At 47.2% G+C, this 24,812-nt stretch overlaps 1 protein-coding gene across 4 annotated transcripts in view; it reads right to left on the bottom strand.

Annotated features, from left to right (window-relative positions):
- Positions 1-798: 798 nt before the first annotated feature.
- Positions 799-24,812, bottom strand: part of LOC306911140 (uncharacterized protein) — a 28,100-nt gene continuing 4,086 nt past the window's right edge. Inside the window, exons 2-6 of one of the 4 annotated variants that reach the window (XM_079486230.1) lie at positions 21,216-21,285; positions 6,087-6,308; positions 5,782-5,838; positions 3,214-3,271; positions 799-3,104 (exon numbers count right to left, since the gene is read on the bottom strand). In XM_079486230.1, the coding sequence (XP_079342356.1) occupies positions 2,386-3,104; positions 3,214-3,271; positions 5,782-5,838; positions 6,087-6,308; positions 21,216-21,257 (1,098 nt within the window). In that variant the 5' untranslated portion in view covers positions 21,258-21,285 and the 3' untranslated portion in view covers positions 799-2,385. Of the gene's footprint in view, positions 3,105-3,213; positions 3,272-5,715; positions 5,839-6,086; positions 6,309-21,215; positions 21,286-24,812 lie in introns of all 4 variants that reach the window. The other 3 variants (XM_079486229.1, XM_079486231.1, XM_079486232.1) reach the window with 3 other exon arrangements.

The following is a 24,812-nucleotide window of genomic DNA, read 5'->3' as shown; positions in this document are numbered from 1 at the left end:
AGTGTGTGTATGCTTTGTACGAAGATGATGGCCTGTTTCTTTTAATGACTTTAATTAAATGTGATTTTGTATTTTAGATGGTGTGTGTGAAATAAATTGTTTACCAGCTTCCCTTTTGTCTGCTACCTGTCTCAGCCAATAACGAACCTGTGAGCTTTTGGTGATTTACTTAATTTTGGGTCCCTGGCCCTATCCGGGGTGGCGTAGTCGGCTCATGCTTTGATTAATTCCTAACAACTAACATCACCAACCCTGTACACATTACACCTGAGGGCATACAATTATAATCTTTGAGTGCCCTACAGTATCTACCCCACTTACCTGTTTACCTGGTCCGGACAATTTGGTCAGCATCTACATACATAAATAAAATATTCACTGGAATTATGGGGACATTTGGGTACGGCATCGGTTTCTCTTCTTGGCCTTGGGTGTCCTGAAGTGGTCAGTAGAAAGTGGGCCTGTGCACAGCCATTTCTAGGGCCTTAGGGCGCTAGATCTGGGATTTTTTTGCCCCTAACCCTTAACAAACAACACAGCTGAACTTCACGAACACCGTGCTCTCTCTCTTTCTCTTATGCACACAAGTGAAAGTGACTTTTGCGCATGCTCCTTCTCCCGCTCTCCATGGTTGATGCATGGTTGAAAAAACTTTCGTAAACCTGTTTGAACACTGGGAGAGTGTTAAGAGCACAGAAATACTACGACATACGTCCAACTCGTTTTTTGACAAGTTGACCATATTAAGCATGAGAAGACAACACGTTTAACACTGTAAATAAGTCAGAATGCATGTCACACCGTTGCACCACCCCTTTAATGTCAAATCAAGTCTTTACAGAGTATCAGGCATTCAGGCACACTTGGTCACAACATTTCATAAACAAGCCTGTTATTCAAATGATAAGTTTAACTTGTTTTGATAATGAACAATGTAAGCTGTTTAGGAATTTGAATTGTACAGTACACTCTAAATCAGTAAAAATAGTGCACAATATACTGTATTGTACTGTAATATGAAGGAATTTTCAGTATTCTTTTTTACAGTTGTTTTATCTGTATTTTACGTTTTACACTGCATTAACGGTAATGTCTATAAAATAAAGGATCTATCATATGATATACATTTTCTGTATGTTTGTAAAATGTGACATGATACAAAATTTTTACCCACCCAAAAAATCTTATTTCGCCCTCAAGTGTCCAATTGATTTCAAATTTCTTACACGCCTTCAGGACCATGAGACGAATCAGCCCAGCAAGTTTGGTTCTGATTGGCCTTCACACATATAATACATATGAGGAAAATCAGCTTTTCAGGTTCATTTGGTCACATCCATTTAAGAAAAGACAACTTTATTAATGGCTGCGTTACAAATGACAAAGTTTAACATGTTATAATAACTACGTGATAAGAAATTTTAAGACATTTAACAAGCCTACAAAAATCTTATAATCACCAATAGCCAAAACAGGCAATATACTACAACAATTGTCTTCATTTAAAGGATTTTTAACAGTCATATGGACAATAGGAAGCGCTGTAAGGCCATCGAGTGGAGCAGCCACACCCCTATTTTGTGGGTATGGTGAATATATCTCATTTCGTTTAGAAGTTAAAAGCATATATACTCACAAAAGCCAAACATTACCCACGTCAAACTTTTATTGCATTGTTCGGCCAACCGGAGACGAATTTATAAGCCTGCAAATGGGCAAACCATTTTTCCATTTTTACTGTTATAGAGACACCTAGTGTCCAAACTGACTTGTGTCCAAATGTGACTTTTGGATAGCAGCGAACTCAATAAAACATCACTTAAAACAATTCAGATTGACCTGGAAGAGAAACTCTCCATCTTACTGCAGAGAGTAGCTCAAAAGCAGAGAAAGCGGATTGTAATGCCCGCCGTGGCAAATCAGATGTTGTGTTGTTTTTGTACGTGGCGCGCAGGTGCTGTCCGAGTTCACGTTATAGTTACAGAATTGTTAAACTATAACACAGTATATGGCGTTCGGGCCAATTGTGAATATAGTCAATGTTTTGATTAATCTGCTGTTTATGGGAACAAGTCGTGGTCTTTATTGACATAATCGTCTTTTACTAAACAGAAAGAGTATAGCATTGATTAGTGAAAGGACTTAAAGCGTGTGGTAAGTTTTAGTTTTGTATAATATAAATATCAAATAAGTTTGTATCGTAGGCTACATTGCATTATTTCAACAAAGTATATAATGTATATAATGTAAGCTTGTTATAAACGTTCACAAAATCATAATTTATTAACAATAACTAAGGGCACCCATGGAAGAAATGTGGGCTAATGAACTACATCAATATTTTTAAGAAGCTGTATTTAAACGGCAAAAGTGCATATTGTCTAGCTAAATATTAAACAAAGGTGCAACTTGAAGCAGAATGCTAATGCACCAGTCAGATCCACGATCTATGTAGTACATGTTCGCAACTGCCTGTCTTACCTGTTCAAACTGTTTCTTTCTGTTATCTCTATTGGCAATCCAGCTGACCTTTGCCAGTTGGTCCACATAGATTTGAAATTTATTCATAGAATCTATGACAGAATACACCCTTTTTCTGTGTACTTCTGTCACGTCATCTGGGTTTATATGTCTTAGCACATCTAACAAAGCATCACGCAGAACTCTGCAATATTCACCATACACTACTGCATTAGCATTCACATAGAATTCATCTTCACCAAAGTGAACTACCATGTTTGTCTGAATTTCTGCTGCTGTTTTTGGGGGAAGTGTGTGTTTGCCTAATTTATCCATTCCCTGCTGAATCTGATTATATCCTCGTAGCATATCAATACCATATTTTGTTATAAACTCACTCAGCACTTTGGAATGAAATTTAAGAATGCTATTGTTGAAGACATGTTCGCCTCTTTTTGACCTTCCCAGTTCTTCCTTCAGCTCCTGATTGAAGTTTGGATGGAGGATATGGATCTTTTCTAACATATCTGTCTTAATAGCTTTCAGTTTTTTCTCTCTCTCTTTCTGCTCATTTGAAGTTGGAGGTTTTGTTCCCCTTTTGGAACCTTTGAGCATATATTCAATAATCATTTCTTTTCTGACCTCTGTGGAGAATAGAAAAAAAAGAAAAATTGTCCTTGCTATGATTTAACTCTAAATTCAATTTATTTCATTCAACTTTAGAACAGTAAGAAGAGCAAAAATAACACGCACCTCTTACATTTCTGAGTCCAGAAAATTCATCATCTGCTGCTGCTGATGGTAGAGTCATCTTTTAAATATGGAAAGATAAAAATTTAATATAAAGAATAAAATATGATAGACAACATGAAAATAATCCACTTTGGGAACTCATTAGAGACATTACATTAATTGCATCCTTAAAATCAAAACTACTGTCATGAATCTGCCTTCATGTCATGTCTATTCTTGGTCTTGAGGCAGATTCATGACAAAGTCTTATGTTTTATGTGAGAGAGAGATGTTGGTCTAATCGGCTTTCTATGCTCTCTCTCTGGTCCGTGTCTTTGTTCCCGCCATCTCGTTTCCTCATTAACCTTCCCTGAGTGTCTCATTACCTTCACCTGCCCTTTGTTAATTTTCCTGTGTTTGTTCCCCTATAAAACCTTCTCGTGTCTATTGTCCTGTGCTCGTTCATTGTATTTGGTACGCTCTGCGTGTATGCTGTTTCAAGTCTGTGTTAAGTATCTAGTTCTTGTTTATTGTATTTAGAGGAGTCAGTCTAGTCTTGTCCTTAGTGTTTATGTTCCTAGTTTAGTTAGTCCGTGTCCTGTTTGTAACCATTGTTTACCTTGCCCAGTTTTACCCCCTTGTGGGTTTTTGTTTTGTGTTTAGTTAATAATAAATCTTTGTTAACCCCGTCATCGCCGTGTCTGCCTGCAATTGGGTTCTTCTCCTCACACATCCCTGACAGAATGAACGAGCCCTTACTGAACCCAGCAGGCAGCATGGACACAGGAGACCGTGTAAAGGAGGCGCACCTCCTCTTTGGCCTCCGCCAGGGAGCATCCTATATTTGGGACTTCGCCGACCATTTCTTGCAGACCGCCAAGCGAGGCTGCTTCTCCGAGAAGGAGTTGAAGGCGATTTTCAACCGCTGCCTCGCAGAGCCGCTCTCCCAGTCGGAGATGAGGAGGCTGAGACCCCTGGGCTTCACGGATCTGGTCAGCTGGATTTGCGATCGGGATTCGCCCAGGGTCTCAGCCCATCCCAACTCCACGGCCCTCTTGGACTCGGGCCCTGAGGGTCGGGTTTTGCAGATCGGGACCGTGTGCCTCTCCTCACCCTCTGCACCCTTTGACTTGTCCAGCCTGAAGCTCCAGCCGGAGGAGAAGACCGGGACTCAACCCAAATATTTTTTGAGGGGGCGCCATACGAGCAGGAGGGCCCGATCGTCCAGCGGGCCTCCTGATGTCCCAAGTCCGGTGGTCCCGTCAAGTCCGGTGGTCCCGTCAAGTCCGGTGGTCCCGTCAAGTCCGGTGGTCCCGTCAAGTCCGGTGGTCCCGTCAAGTCCGGTGGTCCCGTCAAGTCCGGTGGTCCCGTCAAGTCCGGTGGTCCCGTCAAGTCCGGTGGTCCCAAGTCCTGCCCAGGCGTCCACTCCAGTGCCAAGTCCTGCCCAGGCGTCCACTCCATTGCCAAGTCCTGCCCTGCCGGCCTTCCAGCCGGCGTCAAGTCCTGCACCAAGTCCTGCCCTGCCGGCCTTCCAGCCGGCGTCAAGTCCTGCACCAAGTCCTGCCCTGCCGGCCTTCCAGCCGGCGTCAAGTCCTGCACCAAGTCCTGCCCTGCCGGCGGCTCAGCCGGCCTTCCAGCCGGTACCCAGTCCGGCCTTCCAGCCGGCCTTCCAGCAGGCGGCTCAGCCGGCCTTCCAGCCGGTACCCAGGCCGGCCTTCCAGCCGGTACCCAGTCCGGCAGTTATGCCGGGAACAAGACAAGTTCCCCCCAGGACTTCTCCCATCAAGTCCCCGGGGACTCCACGCTCGCTCGGGGACTAAGACTGTTCCCCCTTGTCCCACTCCCTTTGGACTTCCCCCCCATGGACTCACGTGTTCCACCCATGAACTTTGTTGTTCCCCCTCCCCCCCTCCCCCCCTCCCCCCCCTCCCCCCCTCCCTTGTTTGTTATTTTTATTATTTCACCCCAACCCTTTTGTAATGTATTCGTGTCTGCCCTTGATCTTGTTTAGTATGTTTTGCCTTGTCTTGTCGTGTTCCCAGTCTGCCTTGTCTTGTTAGTCTACCCCTTGATGAACACCTGGAGGTGTTCATTAAAGGGGGGGCTTCTGTCATGAATCTGCCTTCATGTCATGTCTATTCTTGGTCTTGAGGCAGATTCATGACAAAGTCTTATGTTTTATGTGAGAGAGAGATGTTGGTCTAATCGGCTTTCTATGCTCTCTCTCTGGTCCGTGTCTTTGTTCCCGCCATCTCGTTTCCTCGTTAACCTTCCCTGAGTGTCTCATTACCTTCACCTGCCCCTTGTTAATTTTCCTGTGTTTGTTCCCCTATAAAACCTTCTCGTGTCTATTGTCCTGTGCTCGTTCATTGTATTTGGTACTCTCTGCGTGTATGCTGTTTCAAGTCTGTGTTAAGTATCTAGTTCTTGTTTATTGTATTTAGAGGAGTCAGTCTAGTCTTGTCCTTAGTGTTTATGTTCCTAGTTTAGTTAGTCTGTGTCCTGTTTGTAACCATTGTTTACCTTGCCCAGTTTTACCCCCTTGTGGGTTTTTGTTTTGTGTTTAGTTAATAATAAATCTTTGTTAACCCCGTCATCGCCGTGTCTGCCTGCAATTGGGTTCTTCTCCTCACACATCCCTGACAACTACAAACCAACAAAGAAAACAACATTCATGGTGGTTCATCCAGGAGAACTACATAAAATCATAACTCTTATTTTAAAATATATATCCAACTAAACTCTGATTATAACAGGAGTGTAGTAAGATATGAATGAGTTTTTGAAGCTCAGTTCATGTCAGAGTTTTTAACTCCTGACCTTTTTTTAACCTTAGGAAAATTTGCTTTACTATCTGTCAGTCTTTAAATGTATAATATTTAAATAGGACTCACTTTCTCATGTATTTTTGATGACTCTTTAACAATGTTTTCAACGGCCTTCTCTTTCTCCTTTATCACTTCTTCATTCCCTTCGTACAGAGCCAATACCAGCTCCACTGCCTCTTTTACCGTCCCAATGACAGGAATGATGTCCATGAACCCGATCCACACTGTGTCGTCTTCATCTGCAAGCAGGGGCGTTTGCGTATGGCAGAGTAGGGCAGTTGACATACCCTAGACAAAACAGTGGAAACAAAGTATGCATAATGATGCTCATTAAAGATCATCCAAATATTTGACTGCTAGTTTTTGCATGGCCGTCGGAAGCATGTGTATTTTAGCACATTCACCAGCAGCTTCAATGGTGTAGTGAGTATGATGTGGGACAAGTAGTTTTGGACACTATCGCGACGCAGGTTCGAATCCAAGTTTTGCCTGTCTATATTTTCAGATCACATATTAAATTATACAGGCATTTATTTTCAACAAAACGAAGAAACTGTAGAAAAATGCCTTGCAGGTGTTTAATAATAAAGTGTAGGGTAAGGGGTAGTCTTTATTGTCGACATATGCCAATTTATATTTTGTTTATTTTCACAGTCACATAAACCATGCCCAAGCCAGATGTAGAAACATTGCAAGATGTATAACATTAGTTACATTATCTGTGAATAATAAAAAAATGTCATGTTACTCCATCTGCCAGTGTTGCGCAGTCGCAGTTCATTGCACAAAAAATTTACAGCCTGGGAAGTTCCCGTTCGAGGGTGCCAGAAACCAGGGGGTGTGTGTCATGCTGGAAGAACGGAGTGAGGCCCAAATGCGGTGAAACAGGTAGTTTTATTAACTCTGCCCACAGGGGACACAAGAGAGCATACAAAACCCCGAAGGGAGAGACTAATAACCCCGAAGGGAGAACTCTCAGAAGATCCTCTAGCGAAGCGTCTGCAGCACAGGAGGGTGTCACACCCGGAGAATCCGGGTTCTAGACGGCGGCTGCGGAGCGCAACGGTTGAGGCAGGGTCTGGTGATAGGCAGAGTATGCCCCCAGGGGTACCAGACGGTGTGGCTGGGCAAGGTCCCAGGGAACTTTTGGGAGAGCTTCGTGAGCAGCAGATGCGGAGGGTAACTGGAGCGCCAGCGGAGAACTAGCGGGCAGATGAAGACAAAAAATAATAGGAAGAACACAAAACTAACTAGGGAAATAAACTAAACTAGACTAGACTAGGAAAATAACACTACTGAAAGATAGAGCAATATGCTAGAAGCACTGCACTGGACTGGACTGGACTGGAAGTCAGCTTAAGGCAGTACTAGGGTACACACACAACGGACTGACAAAGAACAAGAGCACACGAGGGAATGAAATAGGAAACCTCTCAATATCATAATTAGCAACAGCTGCGTAGCGCAACCCGTGAGCGGGAAGCGCTAGCGAAACTCGCTACAGGTGACAGGGTGATCAGCGGAACGTGAGGGAAACCCAGTGAGGGAGACACGAGGGCGGGGCTGGTGACGCAGACACAGAACACGCGGAAAACTGTCAAACAATTCCCCACGTGTTCAGGTTTACGCATTATTTTATGTTTACTAATCCGGGGGACAGACACAGTCTCTATTTTATGATGTTTGGGAGAAAGTATTATCGCATGTTGCGTATTTAGTGTGTTCTGCAACGTGAGACGGCAAGCAGACCGTTGGTTAAGCCATTCAGTCTGCTCCCTGACCTGGGCCCCAGTGAGTCAAGTTTTAGCATTAAGACTATGTGCCATATTTCTAGAGAGTAGAGAAGCTCCAGCCCAGGAGGGGTGGAGACCATCTCTTTTCAACAGGTCAGGTCTGTCCTCAAAACTCTTCCAGTTATTTATAAAAACAATATCATTCTGCAGGCACCACTCAGACAACCAGCCATTTAGTGATGATACTCTGCTATCTCATCACCACGATAAGTGGGGAGGGGGCCAGAGAATATTACAGTTTCTGACATCGTGCTTGCGAGCTCACACACCTCTTTAATATTATCTCTAGTGATCTCCGATTGACGGAGTCGAACATCATTTGTGCCGACGTGAATAACAATCTTACTGAATTTACGATTAGCCTTAGCCAGCACATTTAAATTTGACTTGATGTCAGGCGCTCTGGCTCCCGGTAAACATTTGACTATGGTGGCTGGTGCCTCTATGTTAACGTTCCGAACAATAGAATCACCGATAACTAGGGCACTTTCAGCAGGTTTCTCAGTCGGTGCGTCGCTGAGCGGGGCAAACCTGTTTGAGACTGTAGTCGGAACGTTTGAGTGGTGTTTTGACCTGCGACTACACCGTCTCACAGTCACAAAGCTTTCCAGCTGCAGGGGTTGTTCAACCGGAACCGAACTGTGCGCGCTAGTATTGCTCGCATCCAAAGTGTTTTCTAATCTCCTTACATTCTTACTATCCTCAGATAAAGATTGGATGCGAGACTCTAATACTGTGATCTTCTCTGTCAGCCTAGCTATTTCCCTGCATTTATCGCATGTAAAGCCCTCGCCGCTGACAGAGAAGGCTAAGCTAAACATATGACATGAGGTGCAAGTGACAATAATAAGAGAAGAAGCCATAACTCACCGGGTTTGAAGAGTAATTCCAACTTACCAAGGTTGCTCGATGAATCTTAGTATATACGCTTTAGAGAGAAACCGTTAGCACACAAGACAGCTAGAAGGCGAGATGATATGTAGCAATGTAAACAGAAAGCCCGCTAGCACGCTTGTGCTATGCTAACGGCGCTGAGTGTTTTGGTTTAAGATCTTCAAGTAAATAACCAGGAGAGGGTTATTGAGATGTCAGGATAAGTTAGCAACGACAGTGATAATTAACGATGTATGCTATGAATAAAATACACTAATATGAAAGAAGTGCAAATGAAGTAAGTGATACAACAACCTGATTCCGCCGCTTTAGAGTGCGTGGCGGCCTCTAGTGTTTGTCCACAGACCGGTGTCATGACAGGTGTGTGTGGAGGGTACAGAGGTGCGAAACATGAATGGGTTTGATCAGCATATGAATGAAACCACTTCAAATTTTCTACAGTATCTTGAAAGAACAAGTTTTAAAATGGAAAGAGCAATTGTGATTGGTTGATAGATTTGTTGCTATTGGTCAGTTTGGCCAGTTTTATTACCATTTCCTATAAACCCCTCCCTTGTGTTATTTAATAAAATTATGGTTAATTATAGTTTATAATAATCATTAATATATCAATATATGTATAGTCAAAGGCTAATATTATATACACTATGTAACGTATACCATGGGTTATCTAAGGGCATTTATGAACATTTAAGTCAAAGAAATAAAGGATTTGTGATGGGCACATTGATGAAATGTAAGAGTTTTATTAATTTAGCATAGAAACACACAAAAAGTACAGAGAATATTTTCATTGCATCACGTTTGGCACCAATGTTTTTTGCTGTCTCTGGATCAATGTTACAGTCTTCTTAATCTGACATTATGTCAGAGGTGATGCCCTTCCAGAAGTCCACTTCGTCCACAGTAGAGGTCTTCACGGGTCAACTTAGATCCGAAAACCCGAGGTCCGGCCCGAGACCCGAGCGGGTTCGGGTCTAAAAGATTCACGGGAGCTTCGGACACGGGTCGGGTATATTATTAGTGTCTTCGGGTCTCGGGTAATATAAAGTAAAAATGTTTTTTGCTTAATTGACCCGAGGAAGACCCGAACTATCCTGTACAATAACAGCGCGTCGCTTGTGTGTGTGCGTGTAGTTACCAACTCTCCTCCAACCCTCAGCCGATCGGTTGAAAGCCACGCAAATCTTCCGAAAGTCGCGGTGATCTGAAATCACCTTAGAATTGAAATCCCGAAGTTTCCAACGCTGCAGGGGTTTGCACTCTATAAAGTGACCATCGTATTCAGCAAAAACATACTCCCACCAGGCGACCAGAAGTAGATATTAAAAGACGCGCACATTTCAGTACTACGCAGTTTGGAACACATTGTTGAGACAGAATGTTCGCCGCGAGTGGTTGCCATGTCGTCATGTACTTATTTAGATTTGATACAGCAAAAACTGGCACAACCCATTTAGCCTGAGTTTGCGCAATTTGCCAGAGCAAAACAAGAGGATCAACGTGTTCATTGCCATATCAATTTCATTAATAAACGTCGGTTTACATTCAGGTCTAGTCAGGTTTGAAAAAAATATACGATGGGTCGGGTCTGTTATCGGGTCTGTCTCGGGTCGGGGCTTTAAAATAAAAACGTTATCGGGTCTGTCTCGGGTTCGGGTAAAAAGTGATTCGGGTCATTTCAGGTCGGGTAAAGATCTTTGGACCCGAGAAGAACTCTAGTCCACAGCCAATACACTTTGTCTCGCCTTCAAGAGCTGAAAATATAATTGCTACATGTAATAAGCAATATGTACATCATAACAGTTGAATACAACATAAATTAATTATATAATTCTTATGTCTTACCCTCCTCTGGTGTCCCCGGGCTGAGGTCTTATTATCTGTGGCAGCAGTGGCGGAAATTTCTGTGTACGAACAATATTTCTTGCAGGCCACTAGAAACAAGTGACTGGGTTCAAAACTTGTTTCCACTGTACATGATTGTTATTTGTATTAAGGCTTCGTGGATATGCACGTAACATGTCTAAACAATTAGCTTTAAATATAATATATATTTATCTCGTGTTTATCATAAACTGGTTGGTCTTAAGCCTTATCTTAAAAAATGGAAAAAAGGCATGTAGCCTTCCGTTTTTAAGGCTCTGTGTTGTTCTGCATTTACCAACAAAATATAAAAATAATTTATCTTTACTTTTGTCAACTTCCGCACCTCATAGCCAGACAGATGTGCACAAGAGAAAATTGCCTGGCCCAGATGACATTTCGCCAGTCAAATCTGTTTACAGCAGTCATAGAACATGCCACAAACAAGTTGAGTAAACTGGATATTTAAAGTTATTGTGCAAGATTGTAAGTTTTTGTACAATTTACTTTGAGGAGAGTATTAGTTTTGCGAGTTGGTAGGATTTATATAGTCTTTAAAAGTTTTTCAAAGTTTAAGCTGATATCACAAAAAGAATAAGTAAATTTGGTTGCTGTATTACAAAATAATTTACAGCCCAGTACATGCATAGTTACAAATTAATAAATCAGTGCCGCTACATCATTATTATTGCAAAAGTGTACACATATGAATAATACATCAAGAGTTCATTTGCAAAAACACTGTTTTTAAAATCTCTGTTTTTAATTAGGATTTTTAGTTTTATCATGTTTTTATTGTAATTTACGGTGTAAGTTGGCTGTACTTTTTTTATTATCATTTAAAAAAACAACCCAACTGCAGTTTCAATTAAATAAACTATTATCATACATGATTTTTGAAAATGTGTCAATTTGTAAAAACAAATTAAAGCATCACAATGACCAAATAATAATAGTAATAGGCAGGCATGTAAAACAGTGACAGGTAGCGAGGCAGGAGTGACAGGTCCGATGAAAGCTCTCCCATCATGGAAAGATTTTACTCCTACTGCATCTGCAGCAAACTCGCTCAATTTAGGAGATAAGCCAGTGATAGCTGTAAGCAGCAGCCTGTTATAGTATCGGGGGTGCTGAAATTGAGGCGATGTCCAGCCATTGTAAACATCGATGTAAAAATGAAAACAGTAAATACATTTCCATTAAAGAGAATAATGCTTTGGTTCAGCGCCTTGACTCATGACCTCTTATGCCGAACCTACCGCGTCACCGTGACCCAAAGCCATTGTGAGAGAGAGTTCTGCCAACGGAAGTCCAAAATGCTGGAGCATCACGTGATTCATGGAGCCTTAAGATAGTTCCAGGAAGTTTTGTTTTCTCTTTAAATGCTATAATTCATAATTTCTTTGTTAATTAAATGGCTTTCGTCTTTAAATGGGTTAGAAGTTTACCTAAGTTTGTCTGTTTAGTTGCAGCTCCATGCCTAACTTCCGGGAACTATTGAGAGCCCGTTCCATGTGATTCAAGGAGCCTTCAGATAGTTCCAGGAAGTTGTTTTCTCTTTAATCGCTGTATTTCTTAAATTTTTTTTGTTCATTAAATGGCTTTCGTCTTTAAATGGGTTAGAAGTTTACCCAAGTTTTTCGGTTTAGTCGCAGCTCCATGAGTTTCTAGTAACTTTTGAAACCATTGGAGTAAACGGAGAAGACGCAACTCTCTCTCTCAATGGCTCTGCCATGTCATGGCACCTGATTGGCCGAGGCTTGTCACATGCGACGTGACGTGACAAAGAAGAGCACAAAGAGCTTTAAAACAGGATGATTCTGAATGAAACATCTTATATCTGAAAGATGGAACTTTCCAAACCAAAGAGAAAAATACGTTATTGTGAACACTGTGACAATGAACTGTCACACTCACAATACTTTGATCATAAAAAACGGTACTGCACAAATGGAGTTTGGGAAAACAAATCTGTATATAACAGACAATACACAAGACCTGTCATCCAGTCATGATATTACCAACGAGATGGATACACAATAATTTAACATACTCGAACAGATTGTATTCTCATACCCAGTATCATGTCTCCCTGTTGAGAGCATTGCTGGAAGATGTGCGTTTAAGCAAAACGACAGAAAAGGTTACTGCAGTCATGCCACTATGTACAGTGGTTGAGGTCTAGGAATTCTGTGAGGATTTTCTTACTATTGTTTTCAAATGTTTTTGTCCATTTCTTTTATTTGTAATAATTTGCTGTATACTATGGTAGTTGTATTAAATGTGTAAGATACATAAAATGAGCTTTATTTTGGTACGTCTGTACTTAAATGTTTTCTTCTTATATTGAAGTTAATATATATTATTGATATTTTCAGTCTTAGTGGCACACAGGCTAATTGCCGCCTCATTTGCCTAAGATAAATCTTAATTCCCCCACTACCCTGTTTTGCATTTGTAAAGCTCATTTTAAAGTGACTTACATATGATAGGCCAAGGTGACAGGAAGAATGGGGGAGTCAACTTCCAAGCCTATTCCACGTCAATTACTGGAAGATAATTATCTGTCCTGCCTGCACATCGCTGTGAACAGTCGTTAACCATAAACTTCCATGGCAATTTACAGTGTAGTTAATTGCTGAAAATCGCACTTTTATATTGACTATGCATTCCACTATTCCATGAAATTGCTGTGTTTCATGAGGCTTCGAGGAAATATAGTTGCGTATCATCAGCATAACAGTGAAAGCTAATTGCTTCATTATATCTCCTAGAGGTAGCATGTATAATGTAGAGCATAGGCCCTAAGAACTGGACACTTCGTTGAGGCGTCGGAAGTCGTTACAAAAGCGTAGCGACCAATCGGGCTTCGGTACCATCACAATGGGGCTGGACCACGGGCTACGCGATGGTTCAATTACCTGCAGCTCTTTCATCCTCGTAATTTCTTTCTCAATAGCCAGCCGGCGTGCCCCCGGGACCTTGTGTTGGATTATCCGAGTCTGCCCAGCCCGGCTCACTGAACACATCCGAAAACTGACGAACCAGGGCTACAAGGTCGGTCTTTTAGTCCGGGGAGAGCTGCTCTCCCATTGCTACCACTGGGGGCTCCATCTCGGCGAAGGCGGCCACCTGCTGGGGCGGGGCCACCCACTTCTTCAAGGGGTTGATATGGTAGAGCTGCTCTTCCTTCCGTCGTCCCGGCTGACTGACCCGGTAAGTAACCGGCCCTACCTTTTCCAGGATGGTGCAGGATCCTGAAGAACAGGAACATCTCCTTGGCGATCGCTTTGGTCATTGCTTTTCGTAGGGGCAGGGCTTCCGGATACCAGGTGGCGTAGTCCACGATCACAAAGATGTGCTACCAAGTCCAGGCCAATGCGAGAGATGGGCACCTCTATTATGGGTAAGGGAATAAGCGGGCTGGGGGGGAGGTCGCTGGGGATAAGTCCTCTGGCAATGTGGGGCAGCCTTGGCAAAACCTCTTGACGTCTGCCTCCAGTCTCGGCCAATGGAAACGATCCCGGATCTGTGGGCCCTGTTAGTGGCACCCAGGTGCCCTGCCATTGGATGCACGTGTGCCAATTCCAGGATGGTTCCCGTCTTCCTCTTCGGCACCACCAGCAGATCTTTCTGCTCCCCTCGCCGCTAGGTGACGCAGTACAACAGACCCTTCTTGAATATGAAATACGGCAGAGGGTGAGGCTCCGGGTACTGCACTTTGCCGTTGATGACCCGCACCTGGCTCCAGCAGTTCCGCAGTTGGTCATCTTCCCGCTGCTCTCGACCAAAGGACCCTCCCTCTGTGATCCGCTGGAAGAGATCCCCAAAAGGATTAGGGGGGGACCCACTCGACTCCCCTCCCGGTCCCCTTTCGATGGCCATCAGGACTGGCCAGGGTTCCGGTGTCATTGCGGGAGGGACTCCTTCCGGGGTCGAGAGGTACCCTCCTGCCATCGCCAAGCGGGGTCCACGGCTTCCACGAACGCCTGCAGGGTCGACTGGTTCCGCATGCCTACCGGGAACTGACAAGGCAGAGCCCGCAGCAAGCGGTCGACAACCACTCTTTCTGCAACCTGGGTGGCTTTCGGTTTGTCCGTCAGTAGCCAAAGGTGGGCGGTCCGCATCAGCTGGGCGGCTTGTGCTCGAACGGGGCGGAGCTCATCGTACGTCCACTGTTGGAAGTGCTGAGCCGCGGTCACTGGCGACAACCCCTCCATCTTTAGCCTCTCATAGTCCTCAGATAGCGGGGATTGAAGAGAAAATAGGCGCGTTGTGCCTCGCCGGAAGCCACGCCCACTCACTCTTGTCCCACTCTTCCCGGGTCGCAATCACCTCAAACATGTGCAAGTAGGCTCGATGTCGTCAAGTTCTGTCAGCTTAGTTAGGCACTGATGGGCGGTCCCCCGTCCCAGCAACACCAGCCGGGCCTTTTTCAGGGCCTGGTGCCCACATTCTCACAAAAAGAGCTTTCTCTCTCCCTGGGTCCTTCTCACAGCCGCTCTCACCCTCCGCAGGACGGTGCTCGGCAACCCCACGTTGTGTTCCGGCGAGACACATGGTTGGGTGTAACTCTCAGAGGCCACCAGCACCCTCAGTCAGACGGTGCGGTGTGCCGCGATATCGCCCAGCAGGCACCTCGGCAGAGCTGCTCTCCTCCCCGGGGTCCCCCCCACGGCGAGGGAGCCGTACTGCCAGCCATCGAACCACCCCCCACTGGGGCAATGAATCAGATCGAACCTCTGGTCCCCCTGTCTCGGTCCCTGGGAGCCTGGTTGGCTCTTCCCAGACCAGCACGGTGGCTAGGTGGCTATGCGATTCAGTTCGCCAAGCGCCCACCCAAGTTTCGGGGCATCCTCTTCACCTCAGTGGGAGGGGTAGATGCTCCCGTGCTTCGGGCCGAGGTCGCTACCCTTCTGGCGAAGGGGGCGATCGAGCTCGTCCCTCTGGCCGAGATGTACTCCGGGTTTTACAGCCCGTATTTCATTGTCCCCAAGAAAAGTGGCGGGTTGCGCCCCATCTTGGACCTGCGTACCCTGAACAAGCACCTACACAAGCTGCCGTTCAGGATGCTAACGCAGAAGCGCATTCTGACGTCCATCAGACGTCAGGATTGGTTCATGGCGATCGACCTGAAGGACGCGTACTTCCATGTGTCCATCCTCTCTCGTCACCAGCCGTTCCTACGGTTCGCTTTCGAGGGACAGGCATATCAGTATCGCGTCCTCCCATTTGGTCTGTCCCTGTCTCCTCGAGTCTTTACGAAAAGGTCGTGGAGGCCGCCCTCACTCCCCTCAGGGAGCAGGGGGTGCGCATACTCAACTATCTCGACGACTGGCTCATCTTGGCGCACTCGCGAGATCTGTTGTGTACACACAGGGACCTGGTGCTCCGGCACCTAGACCATTTGGGGTTGCAGGTCAACCGAGAGAAGAGCAAGCTCTCCCCTGTGCAGAGCATCCTCTTCCTCGGTATGGAACTCGACTCTGTCTCCATGACTGCACGTCTTTCTTCCGAGCGTGCCCAGTCGGTGCTGACCTGCCTGAAGAACTTCAGGCAGCAGCCAGCGGTCCCACTGAAACTTTTTCAGAGGCTCCTGGGACACATGGCGTCCTCGGCGGGGGGGGGTCCCCCTCGGGTTGATGCGCATGAGACCGCTACAGCACTGGCTACAGAGCAGAGTTCCTTGGAGTGCGTGGCACACCGGCAACAGGCGCGTCGCGATCACGCCCTTCTGCCGGCGCACCCTAACCCCATGGTCTTCAATGACCTTTCTGCGGACAGGGGTCCCTCTTGGGCAGGTTTCGAGGCGCGTCGTGGTGACGACAGACGCCTCCCTGCAGGGTTGGGGTGCTGTGTGCAACGGGCACGCAGTGTCGGGTCTCTGGACGGGCCCCCGCCTGCGCTGGCATATCAATGGCCTAGAGTTGTTGGCGGTGCTGCTTGCACTGAGGAGGTTCCTTCCCCTCGTGCAGGACAAGCACGTGCTGGTCCGGTCGGACAGCACGACTGCCGTGGCATATATCAACCGACAGGGTGGTATTCGTTCACGGCAGCTATCGCAACTCGCCCGACGCCTCCTCCTGTGGAGCCAGCAGGTGACGAGGTCTCTGTTAGCCACTCACATCCCGGGCAACCTGAACCAGACAGCCGATGCGCTCTCTCGTCAGTCGACGCCCCGCGATGAGTGGCGGCTCCACCCCCGCGCAGTCCAGCTCATTTGGGTGCAGTTCGCCTCCCTGGACACCACCCATTGCCCGCTTTGGTACTCCCTGACCGAGGCCCCCCTCGGCACGGATGCCTTGGCGCACAGCTGGCCGCGGGACAAGCGGAAGTACGCCTTCCCCCCAGTGAGCCTCATTGCACACGTCTTGTGCAAAGTCAGGGAAGAGGAGCATCAAGTGTTACTAGTTGCGCCTTACTGGCCCAACCGAACTTGGTTCTCGGAGCTAATGCTCCCCCTGGCCGATTCCCCTGACGAAGGACCTTCTTTCTCAGGGGAAGGGCGCGTTATGGCATCCGAGACCAGACCTCTGGAACCTCCATGTCTGGCTCCTGGACGGGACGAGGAGATCCTGAGTGAGCGTGCTGTCCTTCCTGCAGTCGAGACTCGAGAACAATCTCTCCCCTTCCACGCTGAAAGTGTATGTAGCCGCAATTGCCGCTCATCACGAACCAGTTAGTGGGAAGTCTCTGGGACAGCACGACCTGGTCATTAGGTTCCTGAGGGGCGCGAGGAGACTGAATCCGGCCCGTCCGCGCTCCGTTCCCTCTTGGGACCTCAATGTGGTCCTGGCGGGCCTCCAGAGGCCCCCCTTCGAGCCCCTCGGAGATGCCGCTCTTTCTCATCTCTCGATGAAGACGGCTCTCCTAGTGGCGCTCGCTTCCATCAAGAGGGTAGGGGACCTACAAGCATTTTCCGTGGCCACGGATTGCCTAGAGTTCGGGCCTGGTCAATCTCACGTTATCCTGAGACCCCGGCCTGGCTACGTGCCCAAAGTTCCCACCACTCCCTTTCGGGACCAGGTGGTGAACCTGCAGGCGCTCCCTTCTGGGGAGGAAGACCCAACCCCTTCCGTGTTGTGTCCAGTACGCGCGCTGCGCCTCTACTTGGACCGCACGCAGAGCTTCAGGAGCTCTGAGCAGCTTTTTGTCTGTTTTGGAGGTCTGCACAAGGGGAGGGCTGTCTCCAAACAGAGGTTGGCGCACTGGATCGTGGACGCCATCACTATGGCTTACCGATCACAGGATCTCCCGTGCCCGCTTGCAGTGAGGGCACACTCCACCAGGGGTGTGGCCTCCTCGTGGGCACTGGCTCTGGCAGACGTATGTAGAGCTGCGGGTTGGGCTACGCCCAGCACCTTCGCGAGGTTCTACAGCCTCCGCGTGGAACCGGTATCAGCCAGAGTCTTACAAGACACCGCCAGGTAAGTCCGGTAGCCGGTGGGCATACGCCTGCGATAGCGCCCCTCCCTAGGTGAGACGCGGCGCTATCTAGCCTGCCCTCTTCCCCCCACGTGGGTGAAGAGTAGGCATTCCATCCATCACTAAGCACTCGGCGGCGGCGGGCCCGGCGGAGCAGCCCTGCCTCCCTTGGCCTGTTTCTGAGCTCTAGCAGTGACTCAAACAAGGCCTAGTGCTCCACACGTAGTAACCCCCCCACAGGGCGGTTCCGTCTGATGTCTTCTCATGAATGGCTCTCACACGATGGCCCATGACCTCTCCCAGGTGTACTTCACCTGCTCGCGACACCCTCTCGTGTCTGCATGTCTCCCACGTGCTCTCCCCTATCCGGTGAGACAGTGTGTGAATCTCCAGTAGCTCCTCCATGCTGTACGAAGTGGTCTCCGTAGCGCGTTCCCTCAGGGGGGAATGACGCTTCCCAGTTGCCCTTATGGTAGGGGCTCCCATCTTTTTCAGAAAGCTCTGGACTCCTTCCCTTCCACTGGAAGGTTTCAATTCATGCTAGCGCTCACGTCTGACACCCCCAGGCCAGTCAGCGTCGCTTCGCGCGGAATTGTGACGCGGCACAGCGCTGTGGCGTTTTCCGAGGAACCCCATTCTGTCGACACAACGTCGGGAGACCGACAGAAAGGGAACGTCTCGGTTACGTATGTAACCTCCGTTCCCTGATGGAGGGAACGAGATGTTGTGTCCTTCATGCCACAAAGCTGGCCGCCCGCTGCAGCAGTCGGGGCACGAACCTCAGGCTCCTCAGCACAAAAGGTGAATAAATGCTGCACGCCGGCTCCCTTTTATACCCGGATATTCTGGGGCGGAGTCCGACATGCAAATTTCATTCGCCAATTTTCATTGGCCTGTTCAAGTCAGTCAGAGATGATAGGTTCTCAAGTCAAACCCCATTCTGTCGACACAATGTCTCGTTCCCTCCATCAGGGAACGGAGGTTACATACGTAACCGAGACGTTACATTTCCATCACACGCTTGCAGTATTTGACCAATCACTACACACTGGTTAACTGGCCAATCATAGCACCCCCTCGCTTTTCAGAGCAATAAGCTTTGTAAAACATCCGTGCGTTTCAGAGAGGTGGGGCAAAGATGAAATACAAACTTGCACAGTATAAGGAAAATACAGCGTTTGGTGAACCTTAAATCATGTATACACATTGCATTACATCTAAAACCGATATAATAACCGAATGAATGCGGCACGCCGGCTCCCTTTTATACCCGGATATCCTGGGGCGGAGTCCGGCATGCAAATTTCATTCGCCAATTTTCATTGGCCTGTTCCATTCCCATTCTGTCGACACATTGCTCAGCTGTGGCCTAATGGTTAGAGCGTTGGGCTTGTGTTCAGAAGGTTGCTGGTTCTAATCTCAGTGCCAGCAGGTCATGACTGAAGGGCCCTTGAGCAAGGCACCTTACCCTTGATTGTTCTGCAGTAATGTGTCACTGTATAAAACTACTTGTAAGTCGCTTTGGATAAAAGCGTCTGCCAAATGAATAAATGTAAATGTAAATGTAATAATAGATATAATAGTAATATTTGTTTAAGCCGTGTCAATTTGACCCCTTTAATAAAAAAAGTCAGTGATAAATGAAGATATTGTCCCCAAAAATAGAGAGTCCACTCAGAACTAGGGATGCACCGATCCGATACACTGGATCGGATTTTGCTCCGATCCATACCTTTTTGAAAGGATCGGGTATCGATCATGCGCGAGTCAGCACTACCGATCCAAATCCGATACCAAATTATGAGCAATTGTTGAACGCAGAAACATTGTCAGGGGAAACATTGAAGTATTTAAAACTGACTTGACAGAACACATAGTGAAATGAGACCAGGTGGACAGCAGCGAAGTAAATTGAGTAATGTATTTTATTTAAAAGTAAAAAATATAAGAAATTGTACCCACGAAGCTGCGCAAGCGTGGAACAGATCGTAATGTGATTAACGTGCGGTGAGGGTGATGCGTCATTTCAGTTGTATTTGAGCCAAACTGCACTAAAGTTGCGCAGAGCCGCTTTCCTCGTGTCCTGCACCCTCAGTGGGTTGTGATTGGTGGAATGGTAAGCTTGAATCTGATTGGCTAAAGAGTACGACAACCCAAGTGCGTTGCCAGGAGAGTCTCAAAAAACACACACACACGTCCAAGGCGATTCACACGTGTGTGACGATTTGCACATTCGCATAACAATACAAACGTGTACATTTTAACTTTTCGAAAGTTTTGTGCGCAGTTGTATGTTTGCGAAACGTACTTTATGAGAAACTAGTTTTGTTTTAAGCACGTGAATTGCTTTTCGTAAATGTAAATATATACTATGTGCACGTAAATTAGGTTTTATGCATGCGAAACTGTTTACGCATGTGTGTATCTTGTTTTACGCATGAATAATTAATGACACTAAAATCGCTCCATAGTTATATCCCACCCCCAACACACATAGCAGAGAAAAAAGCTTTGCAGGTCCTTTGATGAGAGACAGCATACTCTGATGAAAACTGCTTAGTAATGCTGCAATTTATTGTCAGTAACGGTAACGGTGTTATACCGGGGGAAACAGTAATTTGTTTGATTACTTGTTACTGACAAAAAACGAACGCCGTTTATTTATAACGCCATTATTCCCAGCACTGATTAGGACACTTACAAAACCAAGGTACGCTGCACTTTAATTTCATTTAATGTTTGGGCTATATTTTAGACTCATACCTGGACGGCCATCTAAAACCGCACCCCAACCCGTGAGGGAAGCGTCTGTCGTTAACATCCTGCGACGACAACACGGACCGAGAGTGGGACCTAGAGTCAAAAACCGAGGTCTGAACCACATAGAAAGGGTGCGAAGCCCCTGGCGCGTCACCCTTATTTGCCTCTGGGGGTTGGCCCTTGGATGAAACCCCCTGGCTCTGAGCCACAACTGAAACGGTCTCATATGCAGGAGGCCCAGAGGTATTACTTGTGTCACACACAATATAAATGGCAGATGGTTAAGTAGATATTTTGTTGGAGTCACACTTTTGCTGCAGAAATAAGAGCTTTAAAAGCACATTTTAAATGATATGTGGGTAGAGTTTGGTATCTGTAAGTAACTGCATGTTCATTCCTTCTTTCAGTTTTGTGGATTCTTTTACACGTTTTGTTGAGAAATTTTGCCATACCATACCCTAGTCTTTGGTGAAACGCTGCAACTGGCCTCAATGGACATGATGTTCCGCTGTCTCTCTATCTAAAACCTGTAAAGAGAAGAAGTGCTAAGCTATTATAGGGCTGTTTTCCTCTGTTCGTCTCGGGTTACTTGCTGTAACCCTGTTCCCTGAAAAAAGCGGGAACGAGATGCTGCGTTTCAAACGCTATGGGAGAACGTCTTTGTTCGACCGGTTGTGAAGCACGTGTGTCAAACACGCCAAAAATTCTTTTGGCTTTAAATAACCTCGGCAGGTAATTTGGTTAATTACACCAACACCTGCAGGTTATAAATACGCGTGGCGCGAACGCGTCTTCAGGTTCCAATTTTGTCTGAAAGGACGTCCGGCACGCCTACAGTGCGGCATTGAGGCGCAGCATCTCGTTCCCGCTTTTTCAGGGAACAGGGTTACAGCAAATAACCCGAGACGTTCCCTATCAAAAGCTACACTTGATGCTGCGTTTCAAACGCTATGGGAACGAGAATACCAACGCCGCTGCACTGGAAGTGTCTGGACCCCCCAAGGTTGTGTGGTATGTGTGCACAAGCCAAGAGAAGGCATCAGACGTGACTCTGGGATGTAGCCTCCAGGACTTGTGAGCCTGGAGTAGCGTGGACATCCAGACTATAAAATCTGACAAATGTGTGCGGAGAGGACCAGCCCGCCGCATCACACACTTGCTGCAAGGGGACACCTCTTGCTAAGGCCATAGAAGATGAAACCCCCCTTGTTGAATGGGCTCTGATACCCAGAGGTGAAGTTTGGCCTCGCGCCTCATAGGCCAGAGCAATAGCATCCCTTACCCAATGTGACATTGTTTGCCTGGTGGCAGCCGCCCCTTTGTTGCGGCTCCCATAACATATGAAAAGCTGTTCCGATTTACGCCACTGGCTAGTGCGGTGGATGTAATTCTGAAGAGCACGTACTGGACACAGTAGGTGTAATCGTTCCTGCTCCGACGTCGTGAACGGCGGAGGACAGAAGGCCTCAAGAACAACCGGATGCACGGTGGAGAACGGAACTTTAGGCAGATAACTCGGGTGAGGATGCAGAATAGCTTTGACCATCCCAGGGGCAAATATTAAGCAGGACGGTGAGGTCGAGAGCGCCTGCAAATCTCCAATTCTCTTAAGAGAGGTGATTGCCATTAGAAAAACCATCTTAAAGGTCAGAAGCCTAATAGGTGCTGACTCCATAGGTTCAAAAGGGGCGCTAACCAGACCCTCGAGCACTATTGCTAAGTCCCATGATGGAACAGTCCGTCTAGAAGGAGGCATTAGCCGCCTCGCTCCACGAATAAAGCGGGCGACTAAAGGGTGTTTTCCCACAGAAACCCCATCAATCGGGGCATGGCAAGCCGAAATAGCGGCCACATAAACCCTGAGAGTACCGGGGCTTGTCCCTGCGGACAGTTTCTCTTGCAGAAACTCCAGCACTGAAACAATCTGGCAGTGAATTGGGTCTGTATGGTGTACCATGCACCATCTTTCAAAAACGCTCCATCTAAGGGCGTAGCTCCTTCTAGTGGAGGGAGCCCTAGCACTTAAAATAGTCTCTATTACATCAGGCGGAAGCCCTGAACCTCTCAGCTGGTGCCCTTCAGGGGCCAGACATGGAGGTTCCACAGCTCGGGATGGGGATGAAACACCGTCCCTTGTGCCTGAGACAAAAGATCTCTCCTGACTGGGATCGCCCATGGCGTGTCGTCGAGGAGGGATATTAGGTCCGAAAACCAAATTCTGGTTGGCCAACGGGGAGCTATCAATAAGAGGCGACACCCCTGTTGACGGACCTTCGCTAGGACTCCCGGGAGCAGAGCTATCGGAGGATATGCGTAAAGACGCAGTCTGGGCCAGGTGTGGGCCATCGCGTCCAGACCCAGAGAAGCTGGATGACTCAGAGAGAAGAAGAGGGGACATTGTGCTGTCTCCTGTTTAGCAAAGAGGTCCACCTCTGCTTCGTAAAATCTTTCCCAGATTTGTCTCACTATCTCGGGGTGGAGTTTCCATTCCCCGTTCGTCACAGCTTGTCTGGACAGAAAGTCTGCTCCCACATTCATATGCCCCGGGATGTGAATCGCTCTGAGGGACAGGAATTTGCCCTCTGCCCAGGGCAGGATCTGCTGGGCCAATTTGTTCAGGTGGCGCGACCGCAGCCCACCCTGGTGATTTATGTACGAGACTACTGAAGTGTTGTCCACCCGCACTAGGACATGGTAGCCTCGTAACTGCCGGAGGAAATATTTCAGGGCCAGAAATACAGCCATCATTTCTAGGCAATTTATGTGCCAATCGAGAAGATGACCTCTCCAGATCCCTTGGGCTGGACGGCCATCTAAAACCGCACCCCAACCCGTGAGGGAAGCGTCTGTCGTTAACATCCTGCGACGACAACACGGACCGAGAGTGGGACCTAGAGTCAAAAACCGAGGTCTGAACCACATAGAAAGGGTGCGAAGCCCCTGGCGCGTCACCCTTATTTGCCTCTGGGGGTTGGCCCTTGGATGAAACCCCCTGGCTCTGAGCCACAACTGAAACGGTCTCATATGCAGGAGGCCCAGAGGTATTACTGTGGAAGCCGCCGCCATGAGACCTAGAACTCTTTGAAAGTGATGATTTGTCACTCTCTGGCCTAACCTGATGCTCCTCAGGGTGTTCTGAATGGATTCGACACGTGCAGGTGACAGTTGTGCCTGCATTGCAATCGAGTCCCATATAACCCCCAGATACGTTGTATTCTGTGTAGGGGAAAGAACGCTCTTCTTGACGTTGAGTCTTAACCCGAGAGTCTCGAGATGAACTAGGACGACATCCCGATGTCGAAGCGCTAGCTCCCGAGACTGAGCTAAAATCAGCCAGTCGTCTATGTAATTCAAAATGCGGATGCCCTGGAGTCGCAGAGGAGCCAGAGCTGCATCCATGCACTTTGTGTATGTGCGGGGTGACAAGGCTAGGCCGAACGGAAGAACCCGATACTGGTAAGCTTCGCCCCCGAAAGCGAACCTCAGGAATTTCCTGTGTTGTGGCAAGATCTCTATGTGAAAGTATGCGTCTTTGAGATCGATCGTCACGAACCAGTCGTGACACTGAATTTGAGACACAATCATCTTGATTGTCAACATTTTGAACTTGTGTGTCTTTAAGTAGCGGTTCATTCCGCGAAGATCTAGAATTGGACGCAACCCCCCATCCTTCTTGGGAACTAGAAAATACCGGCTGTAATAGCCTGACATTCTGTCTGATAGGGGAACACGTTCTATGGCCCCTTTGTACAGCAGAGCTTGTAACTCTTGTGTCAACAGATGTGCTCGCTCCGGTTGGACGGAAGTGGAGACCACTCCGTTGAAACGCGGAGGACGATATGCAAATTGAATTCTGTAGCCTTTGGCAATAGTTCTTTCCACCCATGGAGAGATACCTGGCAGTAGTTTCCACGCTGCCAGCTTCTCTGAAAGGGGTATAAGTGTTGACACTTCCTCTAGTTGGGGGGATGCCAGACGTTCGGCGTCCTGAATCATGGCAGGAGACGACCGAACATTTAGCATTTTTGAGACCGCCAATCCCTGAAATGCCGGT

Source organism: Barbatula barbatula (assembly GCF_947034865.1).
Source record: "Barbatula barbatula genome assembly, chromosome: 22".
NCBI lineage: Eukaryota > Metazoa > Chordata > Actinopteri > Cypriniformes > Nemacheilidae > Barbatula > Barbatula barbatula.
This window is presented reverse-complemented; position numbering and strand designations above follow the sequence as displayed.